The 16,567-nt window shown below is 39.4% G+C and overlaps 1 protein-coding gene across 4 annotated transcripts in view; it reads left to right on the top strand.

The window, feature by feature from the left end:
* The window catches only part of CSGALNACT2 (chondroitin sulfate N-acetylgalactosaminyltransferase 2), a 36,975-nt gene extending 20,666 nt beyond the window's left edge, over window positions 1–16,309 (top strand). For 2 of the 4 annotated variants that reach the window (XM_052799209.1, XM_052799208.1), the window contains exons 3-8: window positions 7,177–7,393; window positions 7,927–8,028; window positions 9,757–9,935; window positions 11,528–11,622; window positions 13,084–13,165; window positions 14,335–16,309. In XM_052799209.1, the coding sequence (XP_052655169.1) occupies window positions 7,177–7,393; window positions 7,927–8,028; window positions 9,757–9,935; window positions 11,528–11,622; window positions 13,084–13,165; window positions 14,335–14,627 (968 nt within the window). In that variant the 3' untranslated portion in view covers window positions 14,628–16,309. Of the gene's footprint in view, window positions 1–7,176; window positions 7,394–7,926; window positions 8,029–9,080; window positions 9,702–9,756; window positions 9,936–11,527; window positions 11,623–12,708; window positions 12,871–13,083; window positions 13,166–14,334 lie in introns of those variants that run through there. The other 2 variants (XR_008236917.1, XM_052799210.1) reach the window with 2 other exon arrangements.
* The last annotated feature ends 258 nt before the right edge of the window (window positions 16,310–16,567 follow it).

Below are 16,567 nucleotides of genomic sequence, written 5' to 3'. Positions count from 1 at the left end.
GAGGGAGAACATTGGTAGGCTAACGTGTTCTGGTCATGTCAGCTGAAAACTTGGTGTCCTGAATAGACCCTTCCTGGTATACTAGTTAATGGGGTCCGCTAAGCTGTGCAACCTTGAACTGTTCTCTTGTTCTCTCTTCAGTTCTTTCTCGGTGCTTGTAAGTTTAATTACAGAACACATATTATTATAAAAGCAAATATAGCAGTTATGCTTTCAACACTTAGTGACACCCTTAAAAGAGGCATTAGTGATAATTCCTATAGAAGCTGGCTTTCAAGGTAGTGTAATGCTGATGGAGATAAGTATTATCAAAAACTGCCCTAGTACCTCTCTTTTGTATTTACAGTATTAAATACAGTTCATGCTGCCATAAAACCCCCAAATGTTGGACCGTGTTATAAAAGCATTACTGTAAGAGCAAAAGGGATTCTGGATCTCTGCAGTACTGATGTCTGCACTATTAAGCAAACATGCTGGAGAAAGGTACCGTTGGACTTGAAATAATCAGTTCTTTCAGTGTAAGATGATGTAATTGGTCTGAAGCACAAAAAGTCTCTGCTTTTAACAGCTACTGTGTTTAAAGTTTAATGCAAGTACTCTTCTTCCTTCCAGAAGGTGGGGCAGGGCGTAAAATCCACTCAGCTGTGTCAGTATAATACAGCCAGTGCAGTGTTAGGATTTTAGTACAGTTTTCACTTAAGACCATTATTTTATCTGGAGGTACTCATTCTTGAAGTCTTATAATTGTTTTCTTTTTTAAATTAAGTGTGCAGCTGCTTTCCTTTGCTGTTTTAGATACTGCTTATACTCTAGTGGATTTTTTTTTTTGCCATTACCAAAATAGCTGCTTATTTTTCTCGGTGTACTACCTTTAATGACTGCAGACCTCTAAGAAAGCAAGCAGATTTAGGACCTTAGAGCTGTACTTCATACCTCTGCCTCTCTTCACACCAGTATATTGAGCATTGGTTTTGGAAATCAAACTAATTTTCTTTTGCTGTAAAGGCAGTCTCTTCAAGCATAGAGTTAAAGGAACTATAGAAAAAGGAAAGTACTTTTATGCTGTAGCTCTTCTATGGTGTGTTAGCAACTAGCCATAGTGATACATATCAATGTCTTTTTTTAGATAGAAGTTGTGGGTTGTGTGGGTATTCTGTTTTTACGTATGTGCGAATACTACTGGCTAATTTAGACACTGGGTCAGCAAAAAAAAAAGGCTGCTTCTGAATATTTACACCTTTTTTCCTATTTTTCCAAAACTTAGGGGTGAGAAATGGAACCAGCCGGTAGTGGTACCTGCAGGTCCCTCACCCTGCAGCCCTGTGACTGGGCTCTAGCGTGCTACCTCCATTGTCAGTTTGTGCATCCTCGTTTGATGGAAGTCTACTTGGAAAGCTGATGCCTTTCCATTTGGAAAATACTGCTCCCTTAAGCTATCATAAACTGGTGGGTCCAAGTTTCATAGCAGACTTGGTGTATCTACTGAAGTCACAGCAGGTCCTGTAACTGTCCGAAGAGCACAACTAAATTGTTGCTGGATTAGCATTGCTCATTTAGAAAAACAGTTTGTTAAAGTCAGCATGAGTTAAAACAAATAGTTTAAGTTCAGTATCTTCTTCAATTGCTAATAGATTATTTTGTAATAAGTGATTCAGGACTAAGACTAGAGTTTTATACAATTTGAAACAGGAAGCTGAGAAACTTGGTGTGTGGATTGGTTTTTTTGGTCCTAGGGCAAAAGAGAAAACATGAGACTGCATTAGTTAGTACATGATCATCGTATTTTATGCTTAATATAGGTAAACTGATTTTGCTTTTGTTCTGACTTGCAGGAATTTTTTCTCAAAACTAATGCATATCTATCTACAAAAAATTACCCACAAAACTGTGCCACAAGTATAAGCTGAACTAGAAACAGGCATTTTTATTCTGGAAGTTTTCTAGCTTCCTACCTCAACAGGCTAAATTTTCATGTACGTAAAGGTTTGGTTCTGGGAATTATTTCAGCTTTTTTCCTGGCCTTGTGAAATACTAGACTAAACCTTGAGCTATGTAATCTTTTGTGGTATGTACTCTCAGGTGTATTAGTAAATCCTTAGAGAATTTGGTGGCTGTTTAAATAAGGTTAGAATCTCTTTTCTTATAATTTCACCTAATGGTATCTCTTCATCTCCATTGAGCATGTCTGAAGTTCTTCCCCAGCATTTACATTGCCTCTGATGCCCAGTCAAACATCACTGTCTTGATTTGTAAAAGTGTCAAGAATTTTTTTCTTATTGTATTTTAGGGTTTACCTATATTGGACTCACTTGTGACAACAAAGACTAATGACATGAATTTAAAATTAATCTGCCTTCTGCCTATTTAAATTTGTCTATTTTATAAGTAGAAAATTCCTAAATAAACTTTTCTGAAAAAGTACACTTAATTACTCAATAATATGTGGTAGTCTGAATCTACTGATTTTTATTACTCTAGCACTGCATAGGCCAAAAAACTTCAAAATACATGCTGATAGATGCTAACTGTCTTGTTGCTGCTGGTTTTTTTTTGTTCTGTGCCCTCGATTTAACTGTTCCTGCAGCTCCTTTGCTGCATGCTCAGCCTCTGTGATCTGTACATGAAGATATTCTGGCTTCTCCCAGTAGTGCAAGGAAGCTGTATCCGCAATAGGGAGCAACCTGTTCAAGTGTTATCCAAACTGATGTTACTGTTTTAGTGTTGTGAGACAAAGTAATGATCCAAATCTGTTTTGGAGTTGTGATTAGGCAGAGCTGCCACAGCCACATCATGGCTATTGGCAGTCTTTGAGCAATAACACCAAGTTAAAAAAAAAAAAAAAAAAAAAAAGATTTGCAAGTATGCATTGCAACTACAAAGATATTCTCTGAAAGCTCCAAATTACTTTTCACAATGCTCTGTTGACTTGCTCTGCTGATGAAGAGAAAACCAGCAAGTTTCTCAGCTCTGCAGGGCTCCATTTGCTGTATTGTATACCTTTTTTGCTTTGCTGCAACCCAGAATGAAGCTTCCAGAATTCTAGTATTAACAGAACAAAAATCTGACCCTAAAAAAAGTATTGTTGTGCAGTTGCTGTTTGAGAAACTCTTTGAAGTTGGCTTTTTTTCTTAATATTTCCATTAGATGTAAGCGTATGAGAAACAGGAGTACGCTATTCCCCTTGGATGGAGAGTATCCCTAGAGAGGATAGAAGTTGCAATATTACATATTTTCCACAAATTAAGGGGTCTAGGACTCCAAGCAATGAACGTAGTTGCTGAATTGTGCATTCTAAGATAGTCCTGGATTAAAAATAGATTTCTTTGACATCAGTGTTTGATAATATTGAGAAACAGAGGATAAGTAAGATGGGAAGAGCATAATAGTATTACCTCTCTCCATACCCTTTCTTCAGAAGCCTGTGACATTAAGCCTTGAATAGTGATGCAAAACTCATCGGGGAGCCTTCATGGACATCTGTACTTTACTATCAGCGTAACTGGTTTATTTGGGTTACATTTATCAGTGCAATGGGTTTATTTTACCAAGAGATTAAAAGCTCCTCCATTGGATATACATTTAAAATTAACCTTTGGAAAATAGAGGTATTAGCATTTTTTCAGAAACTAATTACCAATTAGCTGATCTCTGATAAGGTCTTGTTATTGAATGTCTACCAGAATTTGAGTGCTGCTGTTTGGGTCCATTTCTTTTGCTTCTGTGTTTCTAGTTGGAACTGGGCAAAGGCCAGAAACTGTCTTCAGGTCTGAATCTCAAGGGAAGACTCCCCACCCATCCTTGGCATGTAAAAATTGTTTATCTCAATGCTGCAAGCTCAAAGGCAAAACTCTTCCAGAGTCCTTGCCATCCATAAAACGCTGTGGACTGTTTGTCATGCAAACACCCGCCTTTAGTATCTCCTGCATAAGACCAGAAACTGGCCAGTGTCCTGGGAACTTCAATGCAGAATTTTAATGCACACAAAAAAATAGGATGTGTCTTAAATTCCATAGACCAAACCATTTCTTGGTAGCTTTCTTGATGGTTGTAAAATAAGTAATAGTATTTGAGGCAATAGAAGAACAGCGTTTTGGCTTTGATAGTAATCGATCCCCAGTGTTCCTAGATTTAATTTGTTTGGTGAGAAACAGAACTTCTGCAAAGGCAGTAAAGCTTCATGGACCAGGAATAACAGCTGTTAAATTATTTCTGCTGCTTTTTACCTCTTTGCTTATAGAGCTCTATTTTGGATGGCAGCCAGTGTGTGCTAGTTGGAAGGTGAGATAGCAGGCTTTATTACATGAGTCAGTCCCAAGTGTTAAAAACCTGAATACACTTAAGAAGTAAAACAGATGTAGGTTCTTTTTCTGGCTGTTCTCAATTCTGGCTTCTGTGTATACAAGCCTTAATCCCATAAAAGTATTCAAATTAGTAGATTATCTGTGGAGGTTAGCTCATAGCAAGGAGAATAACTTGAGGAGCACAAACTATTTAAAAAGTGTGGCGCTGGTAGGATGTTGAGATTCAAAAGTTTAGACTCTTACATTCCAGCAACCGAATGTTGGCAAGGCACTACTCAAACTTACACTTGCATATTAACGTATTTATGAAGTTACAGCAGCATTTTTTTTAAAGTTACTTTAATCTACAAATTTTTATTCTGTCCTACAGCCTTCAGTTGTAGACTGACATCTAAGCTTATCCTTTGATTAAAGATAAGCTATTGGCAACTGACATGCTTTTTAAAAACTTCACTTACGTTGTAAATGGTATTTTCATCTGTAAACAGCTATTGGATGCTAGAGAAAGGAATGTAATATACAATACCAAATGTTAATTTATGCAGGAGTATGGATACAAAGTATTTGCTGCGTACTGCATGAGAGCATGGTGTGCAAACACCATGGTGCATCAGCTGCTCCAATAACCACGAAGCTGCTTTCAAGCTACAGTGCTGGACTAGGCAGCACAAAGTGTTGGAGTGGAAAAGGATTGAGAGGGATAAAAGACCTTTTTCTGCTTCTAACAGTCAACACTGTGGACTTTCATAGTTTGAAACACCCTTTTTGGTACTTGTAATTAATACTGATTTGAAACTGTCATGCTTTTCCAGAGCATTAAAATGTGGTGCATATTTCATGCAGCTCTGTGTTCACAAAGAAATAAATGTGGATTTCTCCCTCTAAAAGGAGGGCATTGCAAAACTTTGTTCAAAGGGTAAAAAGCATTTAAGTTGAAAAGTTAGATTCAGTCACCATTAAATTCCAGTGTGATGGCACCAGCTTGTTCTGCTACACCCTGTCTCCCACAGACCCTGTGTGGTGGTCATCCACGTTTCCCATCGGGTCTGCCAGTGCACACGCTCGCCCACAAGAAAGAGCGCATTACAGAGCTGAATACTGGAGGGGAATAGGGAGCTTACTGTGAAAGAGCGGCTGTTGGGCGGACACAGGACAGAGGCAGAAAGAGGGAACATCAGTGAATGAAACTGGATTTGGTTTGGGGGGAGGCTGGAGCAGAGGATCATGGAGGGAGTTAGGCAGGTTTAGGGAAAGGACTCTGTGATGGAGCCTGGGGTATAGAGGAAAAAAGTTGGGGCAAGGTGGTGTACATGTTCCTTTGCTTCTCGTGTTCAGTGAGAAGATAATGGGAGGAGGGGAATGTGGAATAATATTGGCCTGGGGATAGAGAGAGAAACAAAGCTGTAAGATCACTTCTTTCTAGTTCCTGAGATAGACAAAACCAAGCTCCTCTAAGTTTGAGGGCTGCTCCCTTCACATACCTTGACCCCTCTTGATTTCAGTTGCAAAAACGATGGCAACAACAACAAGGACAGTATCAATACTGAGCGCAAGAGACAACCCTTTGTGTCACCAGAACAGTTCATCTACCCTGTGCCCTGCCACCTTCTGTCTGGGTGGGAGGCTGGGAGAGGATTTCAGCTGCTCTGGAGGCTGGCTTGCAGGAGGGGCAGTTCAGGCCTGCCAAGTGAATGGAAATACACCGGTTGCATGGCGTAAAGGCAGGTGTGTTCATCTTGCTTGGTGATATGCAGCTTTTCATAACTTTCTCAATGGTCGATGTGGCCAGCTCAATTGAAAGTTGTTTGGTTCCTACTGTAGCTTATGTTTCTTCTCTATAATAAACCTTTACCTTGTGGGGGAGAGAGGAGAGCTGAGATAGGATGAACATAGGGTAGTTCTGTTGGCGGATTTTTCCTGTCATCATTTCATACTCAGATTAGTATAGATACGGGATTACCAACACCGAGCTCAGTTCAGTCAAAGCCATAGATGAGTCTTGGTCCTTTCCTTTGTGGTGTGACACTAGAGAGGCTGTTGGCTTGAGTTGCTTCCTTGATGGTCCTTAAATGAAAGCGATCAGCTAACCTAAATATTTGTTCTGAATGGGATAGATTTCCCTGCCTATTAGGAGTAAAATGTCTCTAAATAGATAATCCTGTTTATAGAGATCTGGTATTGTTTTCTCAAAGTGCTACAGCTATGTAGAAAACTTCTGCTTATGTTTTTAGAGGACCATAGCTACAGTATAACGCCGTTATCCTTACTTATGGGATAGAAAGCACTGTAGCTAGTGGTCAGCAGTGAAAACGGTTCTAAAGCATTCCAGTATTTATTGCATGGATTATTTTTTTTTGGATATCACATTTCAGTTTTTACAGGCTTTGTCAAGCGAGTTATTGTGTCATTTGTTCTGCCCACAGCTTGTGTTGTGTTGATTGCTGGCCAGATGATCTCAGCTTTCACTGTGGACTAGCTCAGGGGAAGATCCTTACTGAAGGGCTTAAGAACAGGCAATATTAGATTTCAGCCATGCTTTTCCATAGCAAATAGTTGAATTCCCTTTTTCTTGGGAGGACCCAACTCTAATTCCTTCTGAGGAGTTGATGTAGGACCATAAAACCTATCTAAGAAGCAGGGGAAGCTGGAGGTTGTTTGAGATTGTTTTTCAGATCTGGTCTAAGAAGGTAGGAGGGTGGTTGTGACAATCGGTGGTTTGTGGATTTTTTTGTTTGTTTTTAGGAAAACCCCAGAAGCTTTCCCCCAAAAGCTTTATTTTTCACTTCTTTTACAGTTCTCAGGAAAAACAGTGTTTCTGAAATACAATTGCTGGGATCTTTGACTTTACAAATTACTTGTGTGACTTATTCTTCAGGTTACTATCGTACAGAAAGAGATAAGGGGACACAGTATGAGCTGTTTTATAAGAAGATGGATGGCATGGAATACAGGCATGTCACCTTGTTCCGACCTTTTGGACCCCTCATGAAAGTGAAGAGTGAAACGGTCGATATTTCTAGATCAATGATTAACATTATTGTCCCTCTTGCTGGAAGAACTGAGGCATTTGCACAATTTATGCAAAACTTTAGGTAGGTGCGTGAGATTGTATAGTGAGCTATATTGCTGATTTTCAGTATTTTGTTTCATTTTCAAAATGAATTTCTGTTCTGGTGGATTGGCGACAGAACTAATGATTCCAACATTGTGTGCAACTGCCTTGGGATGTTTGTAATCAAACAGATTGTGTGGAGAAAATATTCCTTCTAAAAGTATTTAAGAGATTCTCAAACTGCGCCAAAACCCCTTTTAGACTGAATGCCAGGACCACTGTGAACCTGGACACAGATGATCTTGAACATCGTTTCTGTATTTACAACAGTTTTTGAGCTCCTGTTTAAAAAACAAGGTGTTGGAATGAGACACACAGTATTGGAACCTTCTGATTCAAATCGGAAAGATGGGGAAAGAAGAGGGAAAACATCTCCTGTGTTTTCTTTAGAAGCTAGTTGAAGTCTGACCAGAATACTTAAATCTGCTAATACTTTTAAATGCAGTAGCTTTACTTGAAGTTTCTGTTGTGTTGCAAGTAATTGTTAATATCAGCTTATCTTTGTGCTTATAGGGATGTGTGTATTCATCAGGATAAGCGTGTTCACCTCACAGTGGTGTATTTTGGACACGATGGGCTATCAGAAGTAAAAAGCATCCTAGAATCTGTAGCTAGGTAAGTGTGTCGATCCAATGTCAGTCAATACAAACTATATTGATTGGCATTTAAAATGGTTTTTAAAAAGGATGAAATAATAAAAAGAATAATTTTATAGTCCATTACAGGTTAATAGGAAAAGTAAGCTTTATTTACAGTACACTATTTTTTGGTTGGCATTTTACAGCTTAAGTTGCAAAAGTCTCCTGAAGACTACTAAAAATCAAGTTAATAGGTCAAAAAAGACTAACAGCAGTGGCTTTGAGGTTTCTGTCTGACAGTCCAAAAAACAACAGGGGTGAGTTTTGCAGTGAATATTCAGTCATGCTAACTGATTGATCAGAATTAAAGTTCTTTGGAACTGGGATGCACATTTTGATAGTTCTTCCACTGGAGAATCAGTTTTATTTAATGATAAGGAAGAGGAATGTAGTCAAAGTAGGCTGGTGGGCTGCTGAGCGTGAGAAGTTAAGCTTTGCCCTCTGTCCTCTAGGTACTAGGTAATTGGGCCCATACTTACCCTCTGCTATAAAACAACTTTAGACACCGTTTGTCTCGGCAAATACCGTTACAGTAGTATGGATTTAAAATTCCCAAATGTTGCTTTTCGTTGCGCCGGAGGGATGGGACAGGTAGTAGCGTCTGTAAGCCTGTAGCCAAGGGGCTGCATCTCTGCCTGAGCTCTTGTGCTCGTCCCTGAGCTGGCACGCTGTTCCCCGTGTTAGCCAAGAAGAGCTGGGCTCCCAGGTATGCATCCCCATCTCACAACGCAGGCCAGGGCTCTGCTCGGTGAAACGTGTTAGGCACAGGCTGTTGTGTCGCTGGCTTAATATCTGGCGGCGAGTCGGCCTGCCATGCACGGGCATCTTCTAGGAAGGGAGGAGTGCTTCTGCCTTCCTCTCACAGAGCCCCCCTGGCATCTAGCTTGCCGAGTGCTGGACGCCTCTGTTTCTGAGGCCTCTCTGCTGCCTGCCGTGCTCCCTGTGAGACGTCCTCTTCTTCTCACAGCACGGAGTCAGGTTCAGTGCTGCGAACTCACTGGGCATTTATCTGGTTCTTTATCTTCTTAGCAGTGCTACTGTTGAGTATCTTTGCTCTGTTCTCAACAAGCATTGACCTCTGAAGTGTCACCAAAGTAGACACTTAACTTTGCTTGAAGATGTTTCCCGGGTGTATTTCCAGTCTCCCTTTGCTGCTCCTTCCCTCTTCTGCGATGAGTACAGGTGTGTGTGCTACTGGTATGAAATACTGAGGAGAAGCAAACTGACTGGGTTACGGTGGCATCACCGGACAGATGGCCTTTTGCCTCGTGAGTTTTGTAGTGTCAGGACTCCGGCTTTCTGTTTCTCTCTGACATAGTGAAGACAGAGATATTGCTCTGTTAGTCAGGACTTCTTAGTTTGTGGGGACAAATTTTAGATGGCATTGTAATTTCAGAGAACACTTGAATTCACGTCAGTTGCCAAAAGGCCTTTTAAATCTGTCTGAATGATTAAATGCAAAGTGAAGTTATGAAGTAAGACTGAGGTCCATCTTTTCACAATGTCTAAGCTCTGACACTTAAAATAGACAACTAAGTGGAACAGGATATTTTTTTCTCATCCCGGTGATATAACTTTTTTTAAAAATTTCCGGAATTAAATTACTGTAAACTGCTGAAAAAGTATAAATGGTCCCTTCTGCCGCACTCCCCCCCCCCCCCCCCCCCCCCGATTTATTTTGGGTTTGGTTCTGTTTTTCTTCTAGAGAAACTATCTTCCACAATTACACGCTTGTCTCTCTGAATGAGGAATTTAACCGAGGCCGGGGACTTGACATGGGTGCCAGAGCCTGGGAAAAGGGCGAGGTCCTGATGTTCTTCTGTGATGTTGATGTTTATTTCACAGCCGAGTTCCTCAACAGTTGTCGCTTAAATGCTGAGCCTGGTATGTCCCTTTACAGTTGCTGTAACTGAGTCTTCTTGTCTTGTTTGGCTTAAACTGGCCTGTGTTGAACATATAGAAAACTAACTTGAATGGTGGAGCTTATTCAATACCATGCACCTAGGAAAATGAAAAATTCTCTGTGCACAAAAGACAATAACTTTTGCCTTAGTGTAGCTTGTTTTAAGGACATGAGGGTTTTTGTACAGTAAGTACAATTTTCACATTTTCTTAAGATTTGGCTGTCTAAAAGAAAGCTGGACGGTTTAATTGCTTTAACATGTAAATTTGTATAGCAAAACTCAATGTAGCACTTACAGTGGAAGAAGATTTTTGTTATACTGAAATCTCTAACAAGTTTGGTTTATGTCTTCTCATACTTGTGTGGCCATGACATACATGTCACATACGAATAGTTTTCAGTAGAGCTACACAGTGCGCTCCTTACAGAGACTGAGCTAATGTTCCACATTTACATCCCAAGCTCTGAAATTTTCTGACCGTTTTTCTCAAGTTTGTATGAAGCTTGCTTGTTCTACAACCTTCTGCCAAGAAGGATAAAGCTTTCTTGAGTTAACAGGTGTGCTAGTTAAGACCTTCTCCTGTCAAACATTTGTTTGGGTTCTTTTTTTTAATGCTTACTCTTATTCCAGATTTGCTGCAGCCAGAAACCATTTTCTCCAAATGTCAATTTGGAATGAATAGATATTTTTTCTTCACATAATAAACAGGCACAAAAATCTGCTATAAGCCAGATACTTGGATTCTATTTCTTGCTTTTTCTTTCATTTCTGTCTGTCTCTGCACTTCATGAAACGAGTTGTATAAATAATTGGAAAAAGTTTGGAGAAGAGCATCTTGTGAGCTTTCTCAAGGGAGTTTGGCAAACTGCTTGACAGTTCACACTGACACTTTGTCACCTTTGCTTCAAATGAGATCTGAAAATGCTTCTCACGTGTTCAGAGTTCATGCCCAAATCAGGGTACTGAGTATTCTTGCAGGCTGTTGTCAATACCTTTGCAGCACTGGCAATGTAAGAGATCCTTGAAAAATATTTATCTGGCTTCTGTAATAGGCGTAGAACCAGTGTCACAGCATGATCAGGATACTCGTGATGCTAAATGCCCTTGCAGGGGACATCCTGGATGTACACTCTTTTAAATGCTTGTGGAAAGAGACAAGCTCATGAAACTCAAGCTATGCAAGGTGTTACTTGGACTTGGTTATTTTTTAGCTTTACTGCATACCATTATTGCAGGAATTTTTCACTGTCATCTAATGTGATATTGTGATATATAATACATATAATATTTTATATGTATGTAAGTAAGTATAACTATATATAAATGTATACCTGTGTATACCTATGGAGTATATATAAATACGTGTACGTATATTTTTTTAATCCTGTGGGCTCTGCCCCACTAGATGTTATGGGCTACCTAAATGGGAAATCCTAGCAGTTAGACGTTCTATTTATTTGTTTTCACTAGGTGGCTAATAGCTAATATTTTACAGAAAGAGAATATTTCTGGTTTCCTCTTGCCTTCAGAAAGTATGCCCACAGTGAGTAACAATTACCTTTTGACTTCCAGGGAAAAAGGTTTTTTATCCTGTGGTATTCAGCCTTTATAATCCTGCTATTGTCTATGCCAACCAAGATATACCACCCCCTGTGGAGCAACAATTGGTAAGTAGCATGATTTATTCTGGATAGAACTAGTTGTGCTTTGTATAAAACAAAATTAAGTGTAACTTAATAGTCTCTTTGGGATATCTTATGACCTTTGGCAGTGCATATCTAAACAGTTTTCTCCATTATGGGCAAAGCACTTGGAAGAAAATCTTATCAAACAGTACAAAACTTGTTCTTCGATAAACTTGGAGTTCTACCTAGATTTAAAAAGAAAAAATGTGCTATTAATCAAATGAAGTTGGTAGTTCTGATCTATGGCTTAATTTTGGCTTGGAAAGCCAGTATTTTAGAAGGATAGTGGCATAACACGGCAGCAACTTTCATCTTACGTTCCAGCAAACAAAGAAGTGGTGAAAGGAAAAAAAAAAACTATGAACGGTGCTTGATAAGCTTCCCTCGGTGTTGACTCTCTTTGCTAACTACCAAGTTGCAGGAATTGTGCCAAGTAACTCGAGATGGACTAAAATGTTCAGTCAGTTGCTTGCTTCATGCTGTGGACAGCTGTACTCTGTGCAGATTGTTTCTTTACCTTTGCCATCCAACATCTGCCAGAACCATTGGCTGTTATACCACTAATTTCATCTTGCTTTTGGAATGAGAAACACTGCTTCTAGGGAAGCTTGTAGTCAAAATAATAAACAAATAAACCCCACAAACATTCAAGGGAATAGGTTTAAACATAATTTGGGGCTCAGCAGAATGAAGGAAGTACTGTATTTCTGGGTCTTTGTTGCCTGAAGGTGGAATGGCCACAGTCAATGTCCAGCCTGACTCTCTTTCAAGAAACTGCATAAATGAAACTGGGTTTTGCAGCTGCGACTTCTCAGGCAGACTGGTTTGGAGGAGAGTGAGTGCAGCACAGCCTTACTAAAAGAAAAGAAAAACATAACCCTCACTCCCTACGCTGTTTGCAGGGATCCTACTGAAAGTAGGAGGGAAGCTTTTGCATGTGGCTTCAGGTAGTTACAGCTGAGAGAGGAGTGAGCTCCTGCCTGACAACTCGGCTGGTTACTTTTTTGAATTGAACAACTTTATGGTTGCTGACTTCAATCACAAACCTTACTTTTCTTGCCATATCAGAACAAGAAGAGACAAATGTGGCCTTAGAAACCGGATACGAATTGGAGTATCAGGAACAGGTGATTTGGCAATATACTACCAAAAATTTACTGCTTGGTCTCTGCAGATAATAGAAAATAGAAGTGGTGTGGCAGAAAGATAAATGTGGAAACTGCAATGAGAGTAAGTATTTGAAATCGGATGGCGAAGGGTGAAGTGAACACCAGGTAATTAGGAAGCCCACATCTGTGCATGATACAAAACTATTAGAAGTGTATGTGCTGTATCTTGCACTGAGCAAATGATCGGAAGAGCTTAGCTTTCTACAAAACCAAGTGCAAGGTACCTCCTTCAATGTATTTTGCATTTCAAAATGATACTGTTTTAAAATTGCAGGTACACAAGAAGGATTCTGGTTTCTGGCGGGATTTTGGCTTTGGGATGACTTGTCAATATCGGACAGACTTTCTGACTGTTGGTAAGATGAAACTGTAAAAAAAAATAAATTTGTGTGTTTAAAAATTGAATTCTCTGTTCTTATCTAACAACAGGAGAGTAATGCATTTATTTCTTTTATTATTTTCCCAAGCCCAGCAGTCAGACTTGCTTGACAAGTTTGACCAATGAGATAAATGTTTTTCTAGATTTTCATGTCCCATCTGATGAGAGTTTGTTGAGTCACAATATTTTTTAGCAGCAACATTTCACTCTAGAACTTCTAAAAATCTTTCTTTTTTTTTTGTACTTTGTGACTGTCTGAAGCAAGTTAATCAAGTTTAAGAAACACATCCCTCAAATAAACCACTAACATAGACAAGAAGCTTTCAAATTCTTTCTTTTAAATAACCTTGAGTAGTTGAATATAGTTGTTCGAGGCTTTAGAAGTATGCTTTGGCACCGCCTTGTGGCATGCTGTTAAAATTGAGAACAGCTTGGTGTGCTTAAATTTGGAAGACCGTCTTGAAGATAGTCTGCCAGAAGGTGTAGTGATATAGGCCTATGTGCTGTATAATGGCTTGAATGCAGGCTGATTTCTAATAGCAGTCATATTGCCATGTGTCTGGTATATGCTAAATAAAGACTTCGTAATTCTAGAGTTTTGCAATTGTGCATGAGTCTGGGTTGATTTTCACTATGGTCCTGGAAAGGCAAGAGAACTTAAAATGGTAGAACAGGTTCCTTTACTTAATCCAGCTTTCTGAATTGTGACCTAGGGAGTAATTCCTGGCATTTTTAGAGAGGGCTTTTCATATGGTGCATGACTGCTTCATTTTCCAGCTGCTAAAATCCATTATGATTGCTAAAAATAACCCAAAAGTATAGCCAGTGAGGTTTGCCTACAGTTTTCTGCAGCTGTCGCATGGGATGTCATGCATAATGCGATTTGGAGACACTGTTCTAAGAGACTTTCTGAAGCCAGCAATGCATGATCTTTGTCCTGGGTAGTTTCCACCGCAAAGGATGTGGTATGCTTGAAGCTCCTCTCCCTCAATTTGGCATGCTTTGGCATGGAGAACTTGGAAGTTAATTGCTCTAGAATTTCTGGTATGTTGTAGAGATTTGGTAATATGTTACACAAGGAGTGTTGCTCTTTTTGCCTTACATCTAGCCTGTGTGCCAAAATAACGTCTGATATTGTTTTTATAGGGGGTTTTGACTTGGAAGTGAAAGGCTGGGGCGGTGAGGATGTTCACCTTTACAGAAAGTACTTGCACGGTGACCTTATTGTGATCAGGACACCAGTCCCTGGTCTCTTTCACCTCTGGCACGAGAAACATTGTGCAGACGAACTCACTCCAGAGCAGTATCGCATGTGTATCCAGTCCAAAGCCATGAACGAGGCCTCTCACTCACACCTTGGGATGCTGGTCTTCAGGGAGGAGATTGAGACTCACCTCCGTAAGCAGGCTTACAGGACTAACAGCGAAGCAGTGGGTTAAATGTCACCCTCGTGATATTTGATGACTTCAAATTCACAGTGAACCAGCATCATTTTACAGCCTTAATTCAGCTTAAAAATGCAGTGCCTCTCTTTTTCAGTGAAGAAGAGTTTAGAGGGTTTTTGGTTCTTCTATTTGTTTTCTGAGTAATGCTTTGACTGATATGCTATTACCTACATACCTTGCAAGTTCAAGCACCTCAAATAAATTGGAAAGCGTGTGTAGTTCAAGGAAAGTGTCTTCAGTATCGACTGGAAAAATCAATGGAATGTACAACTCAACGATTTTCCACATCGTACATTTCAATTCTTATATTTGCATTATTTTAAGAATTAAATTAAATCATCTTTTGTGTTGTCTTGAGTATTTTCAGTCTGTGTGGCTCACTGTGCTGTGACTTTAGAAGGACTAAAATACACTCCATTGTAGAAACAAGAGAAAGGTGTGAAAAGAATCTCGCCCTGAAAACTATACAGAACGTCCTGACTGGTACACCAACTGTTCAGGTTGCTGATTTCACAGCAAGGGCCGCATTTGCTCTATTAACAGACATTCACGTGGTTGAATATAGAATAATTCATGTGAAGGAGGGGAATGAAAATCTTTTTAAGTGGAATTTTAGAGCATATAATGTAATTTCACACTGCAAAAGAGATGCCACCTTCTTATCTTGGTGGTGGATCAGGCAAGTTGGGAACATTCCAGCTGGGCGTTTCTGGGTCTGGTCTTTTCCCAAAGTAGATGCCACATCACAGAATCCCTTCTATAAACTGAGCTATGCTATTAAACTTGTTTGTTTAAAGATTTTTGGCCCCACTCCTCCTTATTCAAAGGCCTTGCCTGTACATCTCGTCCTTTAAGTTGAGGAACCATCTTTCCATTCCCATATAAATTTATTAGAGGCCCGTTTGCTATTATGCCAGTATTGTCCTTTTGCTTTCTTTTTCTGGTATTTTCCTGACATGTTTTTGGAAGGCAGTCATATACTCATAGTGTTTTGGTGACTGAAAAAGCAAGTGCTATTACAGTCTTTCTTCATACAATGCTCTCCATTCCACTGATTATCCTAGTAGCCTTATTTCTTCACTTTTTCAGTTGAGGGGGTTTTAGGGGTTTTTTTTTGTTTGTTTGTTTTTTGAGCATGCATAAGCAGAATTATGCTGTGGTCTCATTAGTGCCTTGTATAATGGCACTACTACTTCGCTACTTCCCTTTTGGGTATTTTGGGATGCATAAACAGTTTAAATGCAGGCAGGTCATTTTTCTCCATGTTGTCTTATATGCTACCATATGGCATGCCTCATTTTTAATACATTTGTTTATAGAATGAATGCTGAGAACGCTAATTCTGTGGTTAAACCATTTGCATGGTCTCCACTGAATTTAGAAATTAGTTGAAAACCCTTCTCAAACTGGGTGATTAAGATCTGTTCATGAATTGAGTTTGCTTCAAGAATTCTGAAGGCAACTAAAGATTTGAATGGTTGACTTCTGAATAGCAGATATGCTGCGCAAATAGTTCTGGGCACTGATCCTTTTTATATGTACATAAAATTTGCCTTTATGTAACTTATTGTGGAGAACAGTGTACTGTATTGTACTTAGAGTAAAGAGAATGCATTGCAAGACTTCTTGCAATTGATATTCTCAGTATAATAAATGGAATTTCTGCATTTTAGAAATTGTTTTAAGCTGTTTCTTTGAAATAAGTTTTTACAGTAATATTTTACAAGGCAGATGACACACCGGATTCAAGTAATAGTATTTGCAGTGAGAAGTTCAACCAGCTCAGTTTTGTATCTCAAGTGAAATCTACCCAGACCAGATACGAAAGTGTGGAGTTAGTTCCCCAGACAACTTAAACTTATACCAGATGTTATCTTACTTTAAGATATGTTGGTAGTTCCTAACAAAAATAACGAGGTACCAGTGAGGAAAAG

Source organism: Harpia harpyja, chromosome 10 (genome assembly GCF_026419915.1).
Source record: "Harpia harpyja isolate bHarHar1 chromosome 10, bHarHar1 primary haplotype, whole genome shotgun sequence".
Lineage (NCBI taxonomy): Eukaryota > Metazoa > Chordata > Aves > Accipitriformes > Accipitridae > Harpia > Harpia harpyja.
The sequence above is the reverse complement of the archived record's forward strand: the minus strand, read 5'-3'. Positions and strand labels throughout refer to the sequence as shown.